This window comes from Lepidochelys olivacea, assembly GCF_965140295.1.
Source record: "Lepidochelys olivacea isolate rLepOli2 genome assembly, chromosome: 1".
Lineage (NCBI taxonomy): Eukaryota > Metazoa > Chordata > Testudines > Cheloniidae > Lepidochelys > Lepidochelys olivacea.
This window is the reverse complement of record NC_140411.1, coordinates 199,831,903-199,851,371: the sequence shown is the minus strand read 5'-3', so window position 1 is coordinate 199,851,371 and position 19,469 is coordinate 199,831,903. Positions and strand designations below refer to the sequence as shown.

At 43.5% G+C, this 19,469-nt stretch overlaps 1 protein-coding gene across 2 annotated transcripts in view; it reads left to right on the top strand.

The window, feature by feature from the left end:
- Window positions 1-16,998, top strand: part of LNP1 (leukemia NUP98 fusion partner 1) — a 29,819-nt gene extending 12,821 nt beyond the window's left edge. The window contains exons 3-4 of one of the 2 annotated variants that reach the window (XM_084644893.1): window positions 14,124-14,216; window positions 16,615-16,998. In XM_084644893.1, the coding sequence (XP_084501019.1) occupies window positions 14,124-14,216; window positions 16,615-16,713 (192 nt within the window). In that variant the 3' untranslated portion in view covers window positions 16,714-16,998. Of the gene's footprint in view, window positions 1-3,396; window positions 5,242-14,123; window positions 14,217-16,614 lie in introns of those variants that run through there. The other variant, XM_084644894.1, reaches the window with a different exon arrangement.
- The last annotated feature ends 2,471 nt before the right edge of the window (window positions 16,999-19,469 follow it).

The window sequence follows — 19,469 nt, the reverse complement described above, 5'->3', positions numbered from 1 at the left end:
GGACTCTGGAGCAGATCCAAAACCTGAAATGACTTTTAACTCTTTGTTATTTTTTGTTTTGCTAGATTTCAGGTTGATTCTGTTTCAGCAAGGCATTTAAGCGGGTGTCTTAAGCATGAGACTTCAATAGGACTACTCCCATTCATTACATGCATTGGGCCCACTCACATGCTTCAGGATTAGGCACCTGCTTATATAAGTTACTGAATTCAGCCCCAAAGAGACGAGATTGGCTACCCTATTTCTTTCATAGACAAAAGCGATTTTAAAAGCACTGATTCAATTTCCAAGTTGTGAATTCTTAGGGTCAGATCCTCTTCTGGCATTAATTTGCAAAGCTCCATTAAAGTAAATTTGGCCACACTGGTTTACACCAGCTGATCTGTAGTTTTAAAAAAGTTGTAAAATATCCTTTATTCTGATGACTTAATATAAAGTGGAGTATGGTACATGGAGAAGAAAGGGCTGGCAGTGGGGAACAATATGGGCCAGATTCTGACTGGCTTTGAGTGGTGGGACAGAAAGGAGATATGTCATAAATGTCCTTCGCTTTGCTTGTGCTCCCAGGCAGGAACCAGACACAAAATCACAGTCCTTTGACTCCCTGAACACAAGGACTGCTCCAGGCTCATGAAGATGACAGTTATCATGAGGATGATAATTACAGTGTATAAGACTATTCTTATAACTTTATGTGCACCTCTGTAACCTTTTTTTTCCCTGTAACCTCTTTTTTCCCCTCAGAATTTATTTAATTTAGGACTTTGCACTGTTCCTTTCACTTTTATCCACATAACTATTCTGATTTCTTTATTGTTTATAAGAGTTGCCTGTGACTAGATAGTCTGTACGTGCGTGATACGGTTTGGATAAATGTACTGCATATAATACACAAAGCTCTCACTTCTGACTGTACTTTAGAAGGAAACCAGAATGTGTGTAGATAACAATAGTGTTTCTATGGGGTGTAACTGGGGTATACTTTGGTTCATCTTTCAGGCAGCCCGATCCTTCAAGGTGCTGTTTACGTTCAAAGCCCCTTGAAGCCAGTGGGAGTTGAAGGTGTTCAGCACCTTGCAGTATTGGACGTTAGGTATCCAAAATATGAGAAAAAGAAAAGGAGTACTTGTGGCACCTTAGAGACTAACACATTTATTTGAGCATAAGCTTTCATGAGCTACAGCTCCCTTCATCGGATGCATGCATTGGAAAATACAATGGGGAGATTTTATATACACAGAGAACATGAAACAATGGTTGTTACCATACACACTGTAAGGAGAGTGATCAGGTAAGGTGAGCTATTACCAGCAGGAGAGAAAAAAAATCTTTTGTAGTGATAATCAAGGTGGGCCATTTCCAGCAGTTGATAAGAACATGTGAAGAACAGTAGGGGGTGGAAATAAACATGGGGAAATAGTTTTACTTTGTGTAATGACCCATCCACTCCCAGTCTTTATTCAAGCCTAATATAATGGTGTCCAGTTTGCAAATTAATTCCAATTCAGCAGTGTCTCATTTGAGTCTGTTTTTGAAGTTCTTTTGTTGAAGAATTGTGACTTTTAGGTCTGTAATCGAGTGACCAGAGACATTGAAGTGTTCTCCAACTGGTTTTTGAATGTTATAATTCTTGACGTCTAATTTGTGTCCATTTATTCTTTTACGTAGAGACTGTCCGGTTTGGTCAATGTATATGGCAGAGGGGCATTGCTGGCACATGATGGCATATATCACATTGGTAGATGTGCAGGTGAACGAGCCTCTGATAGTGTGGCTGATGTGATTAGGCCCTATGATAGTGTCCCCTGAATACATACGTGGACACAGTTGGCAATGGGGTATGTTGCAAGGATAGGTTCCTGCTTCAGGTTGGGGGGCCGTCTGTAAGCAAGGACAGGCCAGTCCTTGCTTACAGACAGCCCCCCAACCTGAAGCAAATACTCTCAGGTCACCACACAGCAAAAACACTAACCCAGGAACCTATCCTTGCAACAAAGCCCGTTGCCAACTGTGTCCACATATCTATTCAGGGGACACCATCATAGGGCCTAATCACATCAGCCACACTATCAGAGGCTCGTTCACCTGCACATCTATCAATGTGATATATGCCATCATGTGCCAGCAATGGCCCTCTACCATGTACATTGGCCAAACTGGACAGTCTCTACGTAGAAGAATAAATGGACACAAATCAGACGTCAAGAATTATAACGTTCAAAAACCAGTTGGAGAACACTTCAATCTCCCTGGTCACTCGATTACTGACCTAAAAGTCACAATTCTTCAACAAAAGAACTTCAAAAACAGACTCAAATGAGACACTGCTGAATTGGAATTAATTTGCAAACTGGACACCATTATATTAGGCTTGAATAAAAACTGGGAGTGGATGGGTCATTACACAAAGTAAAACTATTTCCCCATGCTTATTCCCTCCCCCCCGCCCCGCCCCCATTACTCTCACCTTCTTGTCAACTGCTAGAAATGGCCCACCTTGATTATCACTACAAAAGGTTTTTTTTCTCTCCTGCTGGTAATAGCTCACCTTACCTGATCACTCTCCTTACAGTGTGTATGGTAACACCCATTGTTTCATGTTCTCTGTGTATATAAAATCTCCCCACTGTATTTTCCATTGCATGCATCCGATGAAGTGAGCTGTAGGTCACGAAAGCTCATGCTCAAATAAATTGGTTAGTCTCTAAGGTGCCACAAGTACTCCTTTTCTTTTTGCGGATACAGACTAACACGGCTGCTACTCTGAAACCTGTCAAAATATGAGAGAGAATTTGAGAGTGCACTTGAACTTGGATTTCAGGTTTAGCCATGAGAATTCCTATTTCTCTGAACACTATAAAAGTCCTTGAGGTGGCATTCAATCCATCCTTTACAGTGCAACACAGGAAAGATACATGGGAAAGAGGTAATCCTATTCAACCTCATTCTTAATGTATCGCTTCCCTCTTGAAAGTTGCATTGATGACAGCTTATTAACACCTTCAACACCTGTGTCTGGGGAGGTCTTCAGAACCAACAGAGAACATCATCAAGGAATGTGGAGGCTTCATTACAACCTGGATCAAGTGAGAGAGTAGCAAGACAGAGGCTGGTGTGAAATCCCAGGGCTCCTCCTCCCTCATGGCCCTTCAGATGGGTGATCCCAGCCTGTAAGTGTGCAGCATACCAAAGTTATAGGGGAACACATGTTGCACCCTGCTGGGTTTTAGGGTGACTACTCTGGGGCCATGAGTTTGAGACAGTCATTTTAATGCTGATTTGTCACAGGTAGGTGACCAGAATTTTTATAATATCTTTTTGATTAAATAAATTATGAGTTTTTGTCACTCTTTCAGGGATTTGTTTCTAATTTTCTCCATTCTATTTTCCTTTCAGCAACCTGAGGGCATGCAGGAGAGGAGAGCAAGGCTGTGCATGTCCAAGAGCAGATCTCACAAGAGAGAGGGAGGGAAGAGGGAGCCAAAGAAAGAGCAGAAGGAAGAAGAAAGACCAGAGATTCCTGCTGGAAAACAAAGCAAATAGCTTCCATCCTAAGCAGAAATTAAAAAGAGAGATTTCTGCATAAAAGGTTACAGTGTTTTGGAGCCATTTACTGAAAGAGTAAAGTGAGTTTTGTCATTTTGTGTTGACTAGAAGGAAGAGGCCAGTTAGCTGAAGTAAAGTAAACCCTAATTTTTAAAATAAAATGATTACAGTGATACCTTTGAAGCTGTGTTTCTATTGTCCTCTTTTTACTTTCTCCGTTAGAAGCATGACACTTTAAGGAGAGTGGGTGCCTAGCTGGATCAAGGTTTAAGTGAGCCCTGCATCATTTTAATCTGGATTTCAGTCAGATTTAGATTTAGCACAGCAGTGGACATGCTCATTTAAAGGAGAATGCACACAGGTTGCAGAGCCTTGCAAAATCACGTGTAACCCACTTCGTTTCAATTTTTGTTAAAAATTGGAAACTGAGCCCAGCCTTATCAAGAGGTTTGAGAAAGAAAAATGTCACACAAACTGCCAAGCGTCGCATAGCTCTGACAGTTGGTTTGGTTTGTCTTGTAAATGAAACATTTATTTCTTTAACCACCCCCAAAACATTTATTGAAGAATATATCACTGGCTCTGTTTAAATCCAGGCTTGCTGCCACCCCTTCCCTCCCTGTTATACTTCATTGCTTCATCCCACCACATTTCCTTACCCTTTACTATCCCTCCGTGTTACCCTCCACCTCATCTCTCCCCACCATTCCCCCAATGTCAATTTCCGCACCCGTGAACTAATGTGCCCTCCCACTTCTACCTCCCATGCCTCACCCCCTATCTACCTCAATCTCTCTTGTGCTGGTCCCCCCCGCCCCATTTACTATCTCACTTACCCACTCCACACTTCCTGTGAACCCTTGTTGTCTCATTTCTGACTTTACCTCTCTTATACCCCTGTAATCCAAAGAATTCCCCAATAAAACCAGACAGATGGCCTTCCCAACTATCCCTCACCAGTCTGTGTTCTTCAGGGAGGTTGCCAAGAGAGAACACTGCTCCCACAGTCCAACAAAGCAGGAATGTTCAGCAGAAGGGTAGCAGCACTTTACCCTTACCACTTGTTCCCCTTCCACGATTAGTGTCTTTGCCAAATGAAGGGAGCTGGGCTTCTGGTCTGCCTTTTGTAAGCAGGGCCTAGAGAAGCCCCATCTCCCAAGGTGTGAAGTTTCCCTGTACTCAGGGGAAAGTCCCACCAAATATGGACAAGATTTCCTTCTGGGCGTAGGAAAAATCTGCCCAGGTGATGGGACTTCCCTCAGCAGAGGAAAAAAAAAGAACTAGATAAGTTCATGGAGGATAGGTCCATCAATGGCTATTAGCCAGGATGGTCAGGGATGGTGTCCCTATTCTCTGTTTGCCAGAAGCTGGGAATGGGCAATGGGTTGGATCACTTGATGATTACCTGTTCTGTTCATTCCCTCTGGGGCACCTGGCATTGACCACTGTCACAAGACAGGATACAAGGTTAGATGGACCTTTGGTCTGACCCAGTATGGCCATTCTTATGTTCTTATGTAACGCTCCCCATTATGGGAAAGGCTTCCCTAGGTCTTGCCTATAGAAAACAGGGACTGGGTAATACTATTAGGGAAGATGAAAGATAATGACACTACAGGGAAGAGTAAAAAAAATGTTGGTTGTCCTAACTGATTTTTCCATGATTAGCAAAAATCTTGTCACTTTAAAGCAAAGTAGAGCCTTAATTTTGAATTTCCAAACTTTAAAAGTTTAGGTTGTCTGTAAAGCTTTTCAAAAACTTAGCTCCATCTTAATTCCCTTTTTGTTTGGGAGTATAAAAAAGGTTATTGACCTGTAGTTAGTGTCTGTTAAATGTTTTTCCTTTGTATCAAATGTTATAAAATTAATAAACACAAATGAAAGAACTAAAGATGTGCTCATTTATAGTTGTCATTAGTGGGTTCCTTTCAGGTTCAAACTGGAATTTCACACAGTCCTTCTGTCATACAAAACCGCCATGCTGATGCAATTTTCTTTAACTAAAATTTAAAAATTATATTACACAAGAATTTAGGATAGACACTGTCACAGCTACTGGGTGAGCTATGATTTGGACCCCTTTGCAGTCCCTGTTGAGTGTACCCCTCAGGTGGCAGGCTTTACCTCTCTCAGGGGTAGAAACCTGCAGTTCAGCCGCTCTTAGACTGGCTCTCTGGGTTGCAGGCCCCCCTGTTTCCCAACCATGTTAATGTGACAGGGCCAGCTCTATTTGGCACCTGCAAGAAACTTCCCTCCAGGAGCATGAGACCAGTGGCTGATTAAAATTATTCAAAACAGCTTTTTCTTCCAAACCAATGTCTTGCCATTTGTCTTTGACTAAACAAACAATCAGAAAAAAAGGTTAAAGGCCTGTAGGCCGGGGTCTTACCCAAAGCTTAATTATGAATTGCAAATTGAAGTAGATGTTGGAAGCTGATCTGGAAAAAAACAAGTCGTGTTCCCTCAAAATACTCATAACCAACTGACATCGATGAACTGAGCTAATTTTAAAGCAAAGGCCTCTATTACTGAAGCTAATGAAGAACTAGCTAGCTGCAGGAGTAGGTGTTTTAGCTTCTCTGTGGGGCAGTGACTGAAGGGTGACATCACACATTTGTCTATGCACATTTTAAAGCCAGTACACTACACCTCCCCTGGCTCACTGGGGATAGGTTATGTCTATTAAAATAATTTCCTCTGCTGTGTTTCCTGACACCTGAGACTGACTTGTATACTCTCCTCTGGGAAGTGAATCCAGGGGTACACAGATAAATTCTTCTGTAATAGGCATCTCAATAGCAGGATCCATCCGTAACAAGATGATTATCAAGAGAACTATCAAAGATGATTTTCCATCCGTAACAAGAAGACTATCAAACCAGTTTACAGTGTCACTACCCACGCTTTTAGGTTTGTGAATGTTCAGCGTCACAGCACAGTAAAAATACCCTGATGCTTCTGATGTATTGTTTAATCAAAGCATGATTTTGAGGATGGATCAAAGTTCAGCTACATATGTCTATAATTAAATGTAACAGCTGACAAGGACAGCATGAAACCATTGATGCATTTATTTATATACTAGCAACACATTCTAAGAAAAAGGGGGAAATTGGTAACAGAAAATCAAAACCAAACAACTCAGAGCCACTATATACGTAAAAATAGAATATGAAATAAACAGAGTAAAAGAAAAAGTTAATATTAAATATGCAAACATACAAATGAATACATTTTGCATTTGTTCTCAGATGTATGAAATGATACTGATGGACGCCCATGCCAGGCCTGGGTGCTCTCAATGCCCACACATTGCATACAGTCTCTAGATATATTCATATAGACTGTCTAAAATTATCCACTAAGAAAACCAGTCATAATCACAGGATATGCAATTATCCCATCATCCACCAAAGCCCTGGAAAACAGAGAGTTCTTGTAGCATGTCCAGAAGAATAACACATCCAGGGTTGGGTGGACTAAGCTGAGAAGTGAATTCCAAGAATCAGGGAACCTTCACAGAGAATCAGTTCCCTTTCTTTAATATTGTGGCCTTGTGTATACTACGGGGGGAGATTGATCTAAGGGTATGTCTACACTACGAAATTAGGTCGAATTTATAGAAGTCGGTTTTTTTGAAATCGGTTTTATATATTCGAGTGTGTGTGTCCCCACAGAAAATGCTCTAAGTGCATTAAGTGCATTAACTCGGCGGAGCGCTTCCACAGTACCGAGGCAAGCGTCGACTTCCGGAGCGTTGCACTGTGGGTAGCTATCCCACAGTTCCCGCAGTCTCCGCGGCCCATTGGAATTCTGGGTTGATATCCCAATGCCTGATGGGGCTAAAACATTGTCGCGGGTGGTTCTGGGTACATATCGTCAGGACCCCGTTCCCACCCTCCCTCCCCCCGTGAAAGCAAGGGCAGACAATCATTTCGCGCCTTTTTTCCTGAGTTACCTGTGCAGACGCCATACCACGGCAAGCATGGAGCCCGCTCAGGTAACCGTCACCCTATGTCTCCTGGGTGCTGGCAGACGCGGTACGGCTTTGCTGCACAGTAGCAGCAACCCATTGCCTTCTGGCAGCAGACGGTGCAATACGACTGGTAGTCGTCCTCGTCATGTCCGAGGTGCTCCTGGCCACGTCGGCTGGGAGCGCCTGGGCAGACATGGGCGCAGGGACTAAATTTGGAGTGACTTGACCCGGTCATTCTCTTTAGTCCTGCAGTCCTATTGAACCGTCTTATGGTGAGCGGGCAGGCGATACGGACTGCTAGCAGTCGTACTGTACCATCTTCTGCCAGGCAGGCAAGAGATGAGGATTGCTAGCAGTCGTATTGTACCATCTTATGCCAGGCAGGCAAGAGATGAAGATGGCTAGCAGTCGTACTGTACCATCTTCTGCCAAGCAGCCATGAGATGTGGATGGCATGCAGTCCTTCTGCACCGTCTGCTGCCAGCCAAAGATGTAAAGGATAGATGGAGTGGGTCAGAACAAGAAATAGACCAGATTTGTTTTGTACTCATTTTCCTCCTCCCCTGTCTAGATCACACTGCAGTCAGTCACAGAGAAGGCGCAGCGAGGTTAATCTAGCCATGTATCAATCAGAGGCCAGGCTAACCTCCTTGTTCCAATAACAACGATAACTTTGGTGCACCATTTCTTATTGGAACCCTCCATGCAGTCCTGCCTGAAATACTCCTTGATGTACAGGCACACCCTTTGTTGATTTTAGCTCCCTGAAGCCAACCCTGTAAGCCGTGTCGTCAGTCGCCCCTCCCTCCGTCAGAGCAACGGCAGACAATCGTTCCGCGCCTTTTTTCTGTGCGGACGCCATACCAAGGCAAGCATGGAGGCCGCTCAGCTCATTTTGGCAATTAGGAGCACATCAACCACCACACGCATTATCCAGCAGTATATGCAGCACCAGAACATGGCAACGCAATACCAGGCGAGGAGGCAACGTCAGCGCGGTCCCGTGAGTGATCAGGACATGGACACAGATTTCTCTGAAAGCATGGGCCCTGCCAATGCATGCATCATGGTGCTAATGGGGCAGGTTCATGCTGTGGAACGCCGATTCTGGGCTCGGGAAACAAGCACAGACTGGTGGGACCGCATAGTGTTGCAGGTCTGGGACGATTCCCAGTGGCTGCAAAACTTTCGCATGCGTAAGGGCACTTTCATGGAACTTTGTGACTTGCTTTCCCCTGCCCTGAAGCGCATGAATACCAGGATGAGAGCAGCCCTCACAGTTGAGAAGCGAGTGGCGATAGCCCTGTGGAAGCTTGCAACGCCAGACAGCTACCGGTCAGTTGGGAATCAATTTGGAGTGGGCAAATCTACTGTGGGGGCTGCTGTGATGCAAGTAGCTCACGCAATCAAAGATCTGCTGATATCAAGGGTAGTGACCCTGGGAAATGTGCAGGTCATAGTGGATGGCTTTGCTGCAATGGGATTCCCTAACTGTGGTGGGGCTATAGACGGAACCCATATCCCTATCTTGGCACCAGAGCACCAAGCCGGCGAGTACATAAACCGCAAGGGGTACTTTTCGATAGTGCTGCAAGCTCTGGTGGATCACAAGGGACGTTTCACCAACATCAATTTGGGATGGCCGGGAAAGGTGCATGACGCTCGCATCTTCAGGAACTCTGGTCTGTTTCAAAAGCTGCAGGAAGGGACTTTATTCCCAGACCAGAAAATAACTGTTGGGGACGTTGAAATGCCTATATGTATCCTTGGGGACCCAGCCTACCCCTTAATGCCATGGCTCATGAAGCCGTACACAGGCAGCCTGGACAGTGGTCAGGAGCTGTTCAACTACAGGCTGAGCAAGTGCAGAATGGTGGGAGAATGTGCATTTGGACGTTTAAAGGCACGCTGGCGCAGTTTACTGACTCGCTTAGACCTCAGCGAAACCAATATTCCCACTGTTATTACTGCTTGCTGTGTGCTCCACAATATCTGTGAGAGTAAGGGGGAGACGTTTATGGCGGGGTGGGAGGCTGAGGCAAATCGCCTAGCTGCTGGTTACGCGCAGCCAGACACCAGGGCGGTTAGAAGAGCACAGGAGGGCGCGGTACGCATCAGAGAAGCTTTGAAAACCAGTTTCATGACTGGCCAGGCTACGGTGTGAAAGTTCTGTTTGTTTCTCCTTGATGAAACCCCCCGCCCCTTGGTTCACTCTACTTTCCTGTAAGCTAACCACCCTCCCCTCCTCCCTTTAATCACCGCTTGCAGAGGCAATAAAGTCATTGCTGCTTCACAGTCATGCATTCGTTATTCATTCATCACACAAATAGGGAGATGACTACCAAGGTATCCCAGGAGGGGTGGTGGAGGAGGGAAGGAAAATGCCACACAGCACTTTAAGCACAGCACTTTAAAAGTTTACAACTTTAAAATTTATTGAATGCCAGCCTTCTTTTTTTTGGGCAATCCTCTGTGGTGGAGTGGCTGGTTGGCCGGAGGCCCCCCCACCGCGTTCTTGGGCGTCTGGGTGTGGAGGCTATGGAACTTGGGGAGGAGGGCGGTTGGTTACAGAGGGGCAGCAGTGGCAGTCTGTGCTCCAGCTGCCTTTGCTGCAGCTCAACCATACACTGGAGCATTCTGGTTTGGTCCTGCAGCAGCCTCAGCATTGAATCCTGCCTCCTCTCATCACGCTGCCGCCACATTTGAGCTTCAGCCCTGTCTTCAGCCCGCCACTTACTCTCTTCAGCCCGCCACTTACTCTCTTCAGCCCTCCACCTCTCCTCCCGGTCATTTTGTGCTTTCCTGCACTCTGACATTATTTGCCTCCACGCATTCGTCTGTGCTCTGTCAGTGTGGGAGGACAGCATGAGCTCGGAGAACATTTCATCGCGAGTGCGTTTTTTTTTCTTTCTAAGCTTCACTAGCCTCTGGGAAGGAGAAGATCCTGTGATCATTGAAACACATGCAGCTGGTGGAGAAAAAAAAAGGGACAGCGGTATTTAAAAAGACACATTTTATAAAACAGTGGCTACACTCTTTCAGGGTAAACCTTGCTGTTAACATTACATACATAGCACATGTGCTTTCGTTACAAGGTCGCATTTTGCCTCCTCCCACCGCGTGACTACCCCCTCAACCTTCCCCCCTCCCTGTGGCTAACAGCGGCGAACATTTCTGTTCAGCCACAGGCAAACAGCCCAGCAGGAATGGGCTATACTGAGTGTCCCTGAAGAAAAGCACTCTATTTCAACCAGGTGACCATGAATTATATCTCACTCTCCTGAGGATAACACAGAGAGATAAAGAACGGATTTTGGTTGAATGCCAGCAAACATACACTGCAATGCTTTGTTCTACAGTGATTCCCGAGTATGTGTTACTGGCCTGGAGTGATAAAGTGTCCTACCATGAAGGACGAAATAAGGCTGCCCTCCCCAGAAACCTTTTGCAAAGGCTTTAGGACTACATCTAGGAGAACCGCAAATGCCAGGGCAAAGTAATCCTTTCACATGCTTGCTTTTAAACCATGTATAGCATTTTAAAAGGTACACTCACCAGAGGTCCCTTCTCCGCCTGCTGGGTCCAGGAGGCAGCCTTGGGTGGGTTCGGGGGGTACTGGCTCCAGGTCTAGGGTGAGAAACAGTTCCTGGCTGTCGGGAAAACCGGTTTCTCCGCTTGCTTGCTGTGAGCTATCTACAACCTCCTCCTCATCATCATCTTCTTCGTCCCAAAACCTGCTTCCGTATTGCCTCCGTCTCCATTGAAGGAGTCAAACAACACGGCTGGGGTAGTGGTGGCTGAACCCCCTAAAATGGCATGCAGCTCATCATAGAAGCGGCATGTTTGGGGCTCTGACCCAGAGCGGCTGTTCGCCTCTCTGGTTTTCTGGTAGGCTTGCCTCAGCTCCTTCAGTTTCACGCGGCACTGCTTCGGGTCCCTGTTATGGCCTCTGTCCTTCATGCCCTGGGAGATTTTCACAAAGGTTTTGGCATTTCGAAAACTGGAACGGAGTTCTGATAGCACGGATTCCTCTCCCCAAACAGCGATCAGATCCCGTACCTCCCGTTCGGTCCATGCTGGAGCTCTTTTGCGATTCTGGGACTCCATCATGGTCACCTGTGCTGCTGAGCTCTGCATGGTCACCTGCAGCTTGCCACGCTGGCCAAACAGGAAATGAGATTCAAAAGTTTGCGGTTCTTTTCCTGTCTACCTGGCCAGTGCATCTGAGTTGAGAGTGCTGTCCAGAGCGGTCAGAATGGAGCACTCTGGGATAGCTCCCGGAGGCCAATACCATCGAATTGTGTCCACAGTACCCCAAATTCGAGCTGGGAACGTCGATTTAAGCGCTAATCCACTTGTCAGGGGTGGAGTAAGGAAATCGATTTTAAGAGCCCTTTAAGTCGAAATAAAGGGCTTCACTGTGTGGACGGGTGCAGGTTTAAATCGATTTAACGTTGCTAAATTCGACCTAAAGTCCTAGTGTAGACCAGGGCTAGGTTACACAAATTCAGCTAATAACGTAGGTGAATAACGTAGCTGAAGTCGACGTACTTAGATCGACTTACCACAGGGTAAGCTATGTGGAGGGAGTTGCTCTCCTGTTGTCTCCCCTTGCGCTTCTTGTTCAGGTGGAGTACAGGAGTCAACGGGAGAGCAATCTGCGCTTGATTTAGCAGGTCTTTTCACTAGATCCACTAAATTGACCACCAATGTATCGATCGCCGTGTGTCAATCCCCCGGTAAGTGTAGACAAGCCCTGAGGCAGCTCCAGCTTACCCTCTATTTAAATGAATGAGGGAGTAAACTCACTCATCGCAGCACACATCACCAAGGATCTGATTTTCATTTATGGTAAGGCTGCTTTACACTGCTTTGGTTATTTACACCCACTTTAAGGCCTTTTAACACTTCCCAGTGCTTAATTTGTAACAAAAGAGGTGCCAGTGCTCAAGCAATTAGGCGCTGGGGCTAAGGCAATTTTTTTACTTTCATAACTGACGCCACAAGCCCAGAGGTGCCGGGGCTGTGAACTGCCCAAGAGGTGCTGAGGCTCAGCCCTGGCAAGCCCTGGCACAAATTAAACACTGACACTGCCGGAGTGGTATATAGTGACTTTAGGCAAACAAGAACCAGACCAAAAGTGTGACCTAGCATAACACAGTCCATCTGGCTCTTTTCCTTCTCACAGACCTTCCTTTGCTAGTCTATAGGAGGATGTACCCACTCTGTGGAACTGATGGGCCAGACTCCACTCTTCCTGCAAGGAAGATCTCTCTGAATCCAGGTCACCAATCATAAGCCCAGTATGACCCCTCCTGAGCGGTAGGCAAATACAGCTTCCCTCAGCAGTGTCTTGTCTCCACCGCCGTGCAGCAAATAGCCAGGAAGAAGTTGTAAAGGGTGGACCATAGCTTTATCCACAACCAGCTAATATGTTTTCAAACATGACTGTCCTTGTCCATGCTAATGGCACGATTGTGCTTAACATCATGATGTTTAAATTTGGTTAGTTAACGTATTTTCTAACAAGAAAAGGAGTACTTCTGGCACCTTAGAGACTAACCAATTTAATTGAGCATAAGCTTTCGTGAGCTACAGCTCACTTCATCAGATGCATTCAGTGGAAAATACAGCGGGGAGATTTATATACATAGAGAACATGAAACAATAGCTCATGAAAGCTTATGCTCAAATAAATTGGTTAGTCTATAAGGTGCCAAAAGTACTCCTGTTCTTTTTGCGAATACAGACTAACACGGCTGCTACTCTGAAACCCATATTTTCTAACATGATGCATTTTCCCAGTGTAGACAAGAACTTGGAGAAAAGACACAGGTGAGGGATGTATGACAGTTGTACTCAGCAGCAAGGCTATGGAGACCCTCCAGTCCTTCCCACATAGCATGGGGGATCCTAAGCTAACTGAGTTTATTCTACTCATGGTGCTGAAGGTATGAATCAAAGAGAAGCTCTGCTTCTGCTCTGCAGCCCCCAGGGAAGGATTCCTGGATGTCCTTCACTCATACACTTCACCAATGCCTCGCCAAGTTATTCAGGCTGGGTCCTAAGCACAGAATTTGGTCCTTAGGAGATAAATCTGCTCACAGATCTATACAGCAAATCTCAGCTGATATTCTGGGCTCCCTGGATGCGCAGAATGCCAGTAAAAGGGCTGCCATGATGGCCTTAAACCTGATAGATCTGCTCCCTGGAGGCTCTCTCATATGGAGATCCTGGGATAGCAGAGAGCAGCCCTTAATGGTTTCTACAATGGGCAGGAGGGAACCAGCCCAATTAAGGGCAGCCGCAGGATTGGGGTGGTGTGCAAAGGGGATCTTTGTGTCCCTCTCCCCAGCTGTGACAAGTGCTACTCATCTGTAGTTGAGGACCTGGCCATTTAAATTAATAGATTTCTTTATGCATGGGATCAATTAAATCCCAGGTCAATAGAACTCAGATCTCAGCTGTAAGGTAAGTAAACATCATATGTAAAGCCACTCTTTGGTCTGCTAACTTATCCAATACAGTCCAGTTACTCAACCACAAGTAGTTCTGGGTTGGAGTCATCCTATGACTGACAGTAATTTATGTTCCTTTGAAGGATGAAGATTCGGATCCGTGTGTTATTTGTCATGATGATCTCGAGACTGGCAGTATAGTGGAACTTCACTGCATGCACAGCTTTCACAAAGAGGTACTGCAAGAAACTCAAGGGGCCCTATTCCCTGTCAGTGATAGTTACTTGGAAGAGGAAGGATTCCATATATGACCTTCCACAACAGCAACTAGACTTTGACTGAGCCCCTTTTACTGGTGATTGAGATGGTGGGTGGGGGTGTAGAAGCTGCTGCACTACTTGATGCTCCTCCTACACTGGATGAATTCCTCAGTGCCCAGCTAAGCTGCCTCCATGACAGCTTTGTACTAGAGGAATGAGACAAAAATTGCCCTAATGCAGGACCAGATCAGAACCTCTGTATCCAGTGTGTATTTGTTCCTGATATCAATTGGTTGAAAAATAATTATAGCAAAAGAATGGAATCCGGAGGTCTCAGCGGAATTGGTACTGGGATAGGGATAAGAGGGTTTAACTTCTAGGCTCTAGTTCAAATCTCTCCCAGGACAGAAGTGGCCAAGCATTGCTATAAATGTTGGATGCTTGGTGTGAAAGAGTTTGGTGGGTTTGGTACAATCTTCAGTGGACAGCTGATCACATGGCAACAACCAGTAGCATAAATGGCACCCTTATTAGCACTCTCAGCAAAGTGACCAAGGATCAAATTAGCCATAGAAAATGTATCATGTCCCTAGAAATGATCTCCCAAGGTGATGTTTTAGGCATAATGGCTGGGAAGCTTGATACTGCTGCTTATATTATACCTCTTCTGTGGATAAACATAGGACCTTAGTCTCAAGAACTGTCAATCTAACACTAAATTAACTAACTAACTAACTAACTAAAGAGCGAGAGAGAGCTAGAGATCTTATACTCCTGAAAAATTAAAATTGGGTCTGATCCTGATCTTATTGAAGTCATTTAAATGAAAGCAGAATTGAGTCCAATAACTGCATTCATGGAGGAACTCATGGAGGATGGGTGAGATCATGGAGGACCAGAGAAGGGGACCTGGGGAATTACAGACCAGTCAATATAACTTCGATACCTGGGAAGATACTGGAAAAAAATATTAAACAAACCATTTGTAAATACCTAGAGGATAACATAATCATGCCAAACAAACCTAATTTCTTTCTTTGATAGGGTTACTGGCCTAGTGGATGGGGGGAAGCAGTAGCCAAAATATATCTTGATTTTCATAATGCTTTTGACACAATCCCACTTGACATTCTCATAACCAAACTGTGGAAATGTGGTCTAGATTAAATTACTATAAGGTGGGTGAACAACTGGTTGTAATAACAAAGGGTAGTTATTGATGGTTCACTGTCAAGCAGGGAGGGTGTATCTAGTAGGGTCCCACAGGGGTGAGTCCTTGGTCCAATACTATTCAATATTTTCGTGAATGACTTGGATAATGGAGTGGATAATATGCTTATAAAATTTGCGAAATGACATCAGGTTGGGAGGAGTTGCATACACTTTGGAGGACAGGATTAGAATTCAAAATGATCTTGAGAAATTGGAGAATTGGTCTGAAATCAAGGAGACAAAATTCAACAAAATTAAGTGTAAAGTACTACACTTAGGAAGGAAAAATCAAACGCACAACTACAAAATGGGGAATAACTGGATAGGTGATAGTACTGTTGGGGGTTATAGCAGATATAAAATTGAACATGGGTCAACAATGTGATGCAGTTGCAAAAGAGGCTAATATCATTCTGGGGTGTACTGACAGGCGTCATATGTAAGATATGGAAAATAATTGTCTCATTCTACTAGGCACTGGTGAGGCCTCAGCTGGAGTATTGTGTCCAAGTCTCTCTGTCACACTTTAGGAAAGATGTGCATAAACTGAAGAGAATCCAGAGGAAAACCAGAAAAATGTTAAAAGATTTCAAAAACCTCACTTCTGCGGGAAGGTTAAAAAAACTGGGCATGTTTAGTTTTGAGAAAAGAAAACAGAGGGGGGATCCTGACAGCAGTCTTCAAATATGTTAAGGGTTGTTGTAAAGAGGACAGTGATAAATTGTTCTCCATGTCCACTAAAGGTAGGACTTAATCTGCCACAAAAGAGATAGATATTAGATATTAGGAAAAACTTTCTAACTATAAGGATAGTTAAGCCCTGGAATAGGCTTCCAAAAGAGATTGTGGAATCCCCATCACTGGAGGTTTTTAAGAACAGGTTGGACAAACACCTGTCAGGGATGGTCTAGGTTTAGTTGGTCCTGCGTCATTGCAGGGGGCTGGACTTGATAAACTCTTGAGGTCCCTTCCAGCTTTATTTTCTGTGATTCACTGAATACATGGGTTTTTATGCTGCATTTTAAAAAAACGGTTAGATCAAAGCTTTGGTCATGTATGGGAATTTACCAATCATCCCTCTCAAAAATCCTGGTAGTTGAGCGTCAGTGCAACAAGTTTCGATTGCTAACTTTCTCTTTCCCATATTCTTTTCCTCCAACAGTGTATTGAAAAGTGGCTGCTAAAGAAACCAACCTGCCCAACTTGTCGCATCCATGTGCTCATGTCAAACTCTATTTTAGACCTTCATCAACCAGGATGAAAAGGGAGCTCAGAAGGACTCCACAGAGGACTCATTCAAAGCTCCATTTCACTTAGAGAAGAAAAAACAAAAAAGAATTGTCATGCCTTAGATCACAGGGTACAAGGTAGTTATAACAAGTATAGCTTTTTTTAATGTTAGAAATCAACTTTAAAGATCAAAAATGACTTAAATGAAAACCAACTAACACATTCTGCCTGTGCATGCCACTGCAACATGAGAATGTTTGTGGGAAAAGAGTGAAAAAAAATATTTGTTTTTATAATTGTACAGACAACTGTAAATAAAAATCACACATTTGCTACAAAAAGAAATAAATTTAATGGTGAATTTAACTCATTTTTGTTAAATGGCTGGATGATATGATTATTATACAATGGGGGAACTCTTTAATCCATATTGAGAGAATTAAGTGACACACTGGGATGAAGTTAAACATTTATTACAGTGCCACTGAGAGACTCTGGATTGACAGATATTACAATGAAAGCAGGAGCAGTGATGCTGTAATCTTCCATTTTTCTCTAAACTTTCCCCACATTATTCTTTTCAATATCAGTATATTAATCCTATTCATTTTTGGGGTTCTAGGTTCCCATGGCTATTATGAAAATCAGTTGACTAGTTGGTCGATCAGATCATAGTGCTCTGGGCCAGTTGAAGGACCGATTTAAAAAAAACTTGCTTATGCAGAAGACACTTCAAGAAGATATATCAACAGAATATAATTCCACTAGCAGTGTTTAAATTATGGCAGATGTAGTGATACAAAATGAGAAAGGGCAGGAAATTATTGTAACTATAATCATATGCAATACAAATCTAAGGCTGACTCTCATCTCATGTATCCCATAAAGTCAAATTATGCCCTTGAATGTGCATGCAGGAGTCTCACTGGTGTGGATGTGAGCAGCACAGGTTGCGGGGCAGAATTTGGCCTGTTGCTTAGGGATTGCAGCATATACTGAGTTGGTCAGTATGGGATATTGCTGGTATGTCTAGAACTGCCCTCCATCTATATTCTCTAGTCACTAAATCATTATGGAAAGGAATTCCCAAGCCATACATCAAATCCCATAGGCCAAATTCTTCCATATCATCACTGATAGATTTGAAATATTGCATTCCCCAAGAATCAGCCCTATTTTCCATGTTGTTTAATGTACTCTCTATGTGAGGCCTTCTGGGAAGATTGTTCCTTGACACAGGGCAGAACATCATGAGGAGACTGATAGTATACATCTTGTCCCAGGGTCATTGCACATTTGGTCTCTACTCTGAAAGAATCTTTCAAAGGGTGCAGAAATGGTGTCTGATCCTAGAGGTATCTTACTGAGAATAGGGAATATTTATTTTTCAAATAGCAAGTTTTCTTCAACAAATACAGAAGAACCTCAATTTTATGAACACCAATCATTTGAACAGTCAGTTATATGAACAATTTTTCCAGAAAGAAAAAAACCCCACAAAACAAAAGTTATGTTAATGAAGAATAAGTCAACATTCCTTCAAATTCCCATGCCCTCAGTGCATTAGACATCACTTTGCCATGGTTTGAAGGACAAGAAGAAAGCAAGGCATGCACCACACTGCAACTTATGCACCATACTTTTTGTAATCTTGAGATGTTCAGTTTTATAAACATTTTGATTTTATGAACTCTTCAGTCCCCAATTTGTTGATAAAATAGGGGTTCTATTGTACATCTTCAGAAGCAGTTGTTTCTTAAAGCCATCTGCCTTAGCAACACCTTTAAAAAAGAAGAACATTTTCCTACCTGACGATCTAAGTTGAGTATCTGTTGCTTAGTAGATCTATCCATGATTTGTGTGAGAGGGTCACAGTTCTTCTTCTCTTATCAGTCAGGTAGATGGACATTTAGAACTCTGATTTCACTCCACCATCATTCACAGAAAAATTTCATTGCTCATGTTTTCTGGTCACAATATCCTCTCTTAAGAACTAAACACAACAGGCTATTTTTTGTTGTTGTTCTCTAAAAATATAATAGTTGAAAATCAGAAAAGCTCTTCATACTTTCAAAACAACTCCATTAATGAGAATATGAGAGTGAACTTCCCCTCCCTTGCTTAGTCTGTCACCGTTAATATATTTCAGAGAAAATCTCGGAAAATTAAGTTACACTGCACATTAGAACCTTGATTCTGCAAACTCTTGCACACATGCTTAACTTTACTACCTTGAGTAGTTCCAGTGAGTAATTGTTTGCAGGATTGGGGTCTATGCTAAGATTTTTTTCTGTCAGATAAAGTACCAAATCTCTTAAGCAATAAATAGAAGCAAATGGATATATAATACAGTTAACTTTCTTAAAAGACATAATTTTAAAAAGAAATTAGCAAAGTGGAAATCAAAATAAAACAAAAATGATGGAATAAATTTGATAGTGCATCTTTACTTATTTCAGATAGTTTACAGAAGAAGTGTTACCCGGGAGTTGGAGCGGGGACTGAGCATCAGGAGTCATGGCTTTTATTCCTAGCTCTGCCACTTACCAGCTGAATGACTTTGGTCTGGCCATTTCACCTCTCTGGGCCTATTTAGACAATCTGTAAAATGAGCACTAGTCATACCTGTTATTCCAGGGCATTGCAAGGCTTAAAATTCCATCACCAAACTTTGTTAACCAGAAGACATGCTGAAAAACCTAGGCTGTTATAGCACCAGTGATAAAGGTCATAGGGTGTTGCATCAGCTGCACTGTTTTATCATTGGTGATGTCATAAGGCAATGAA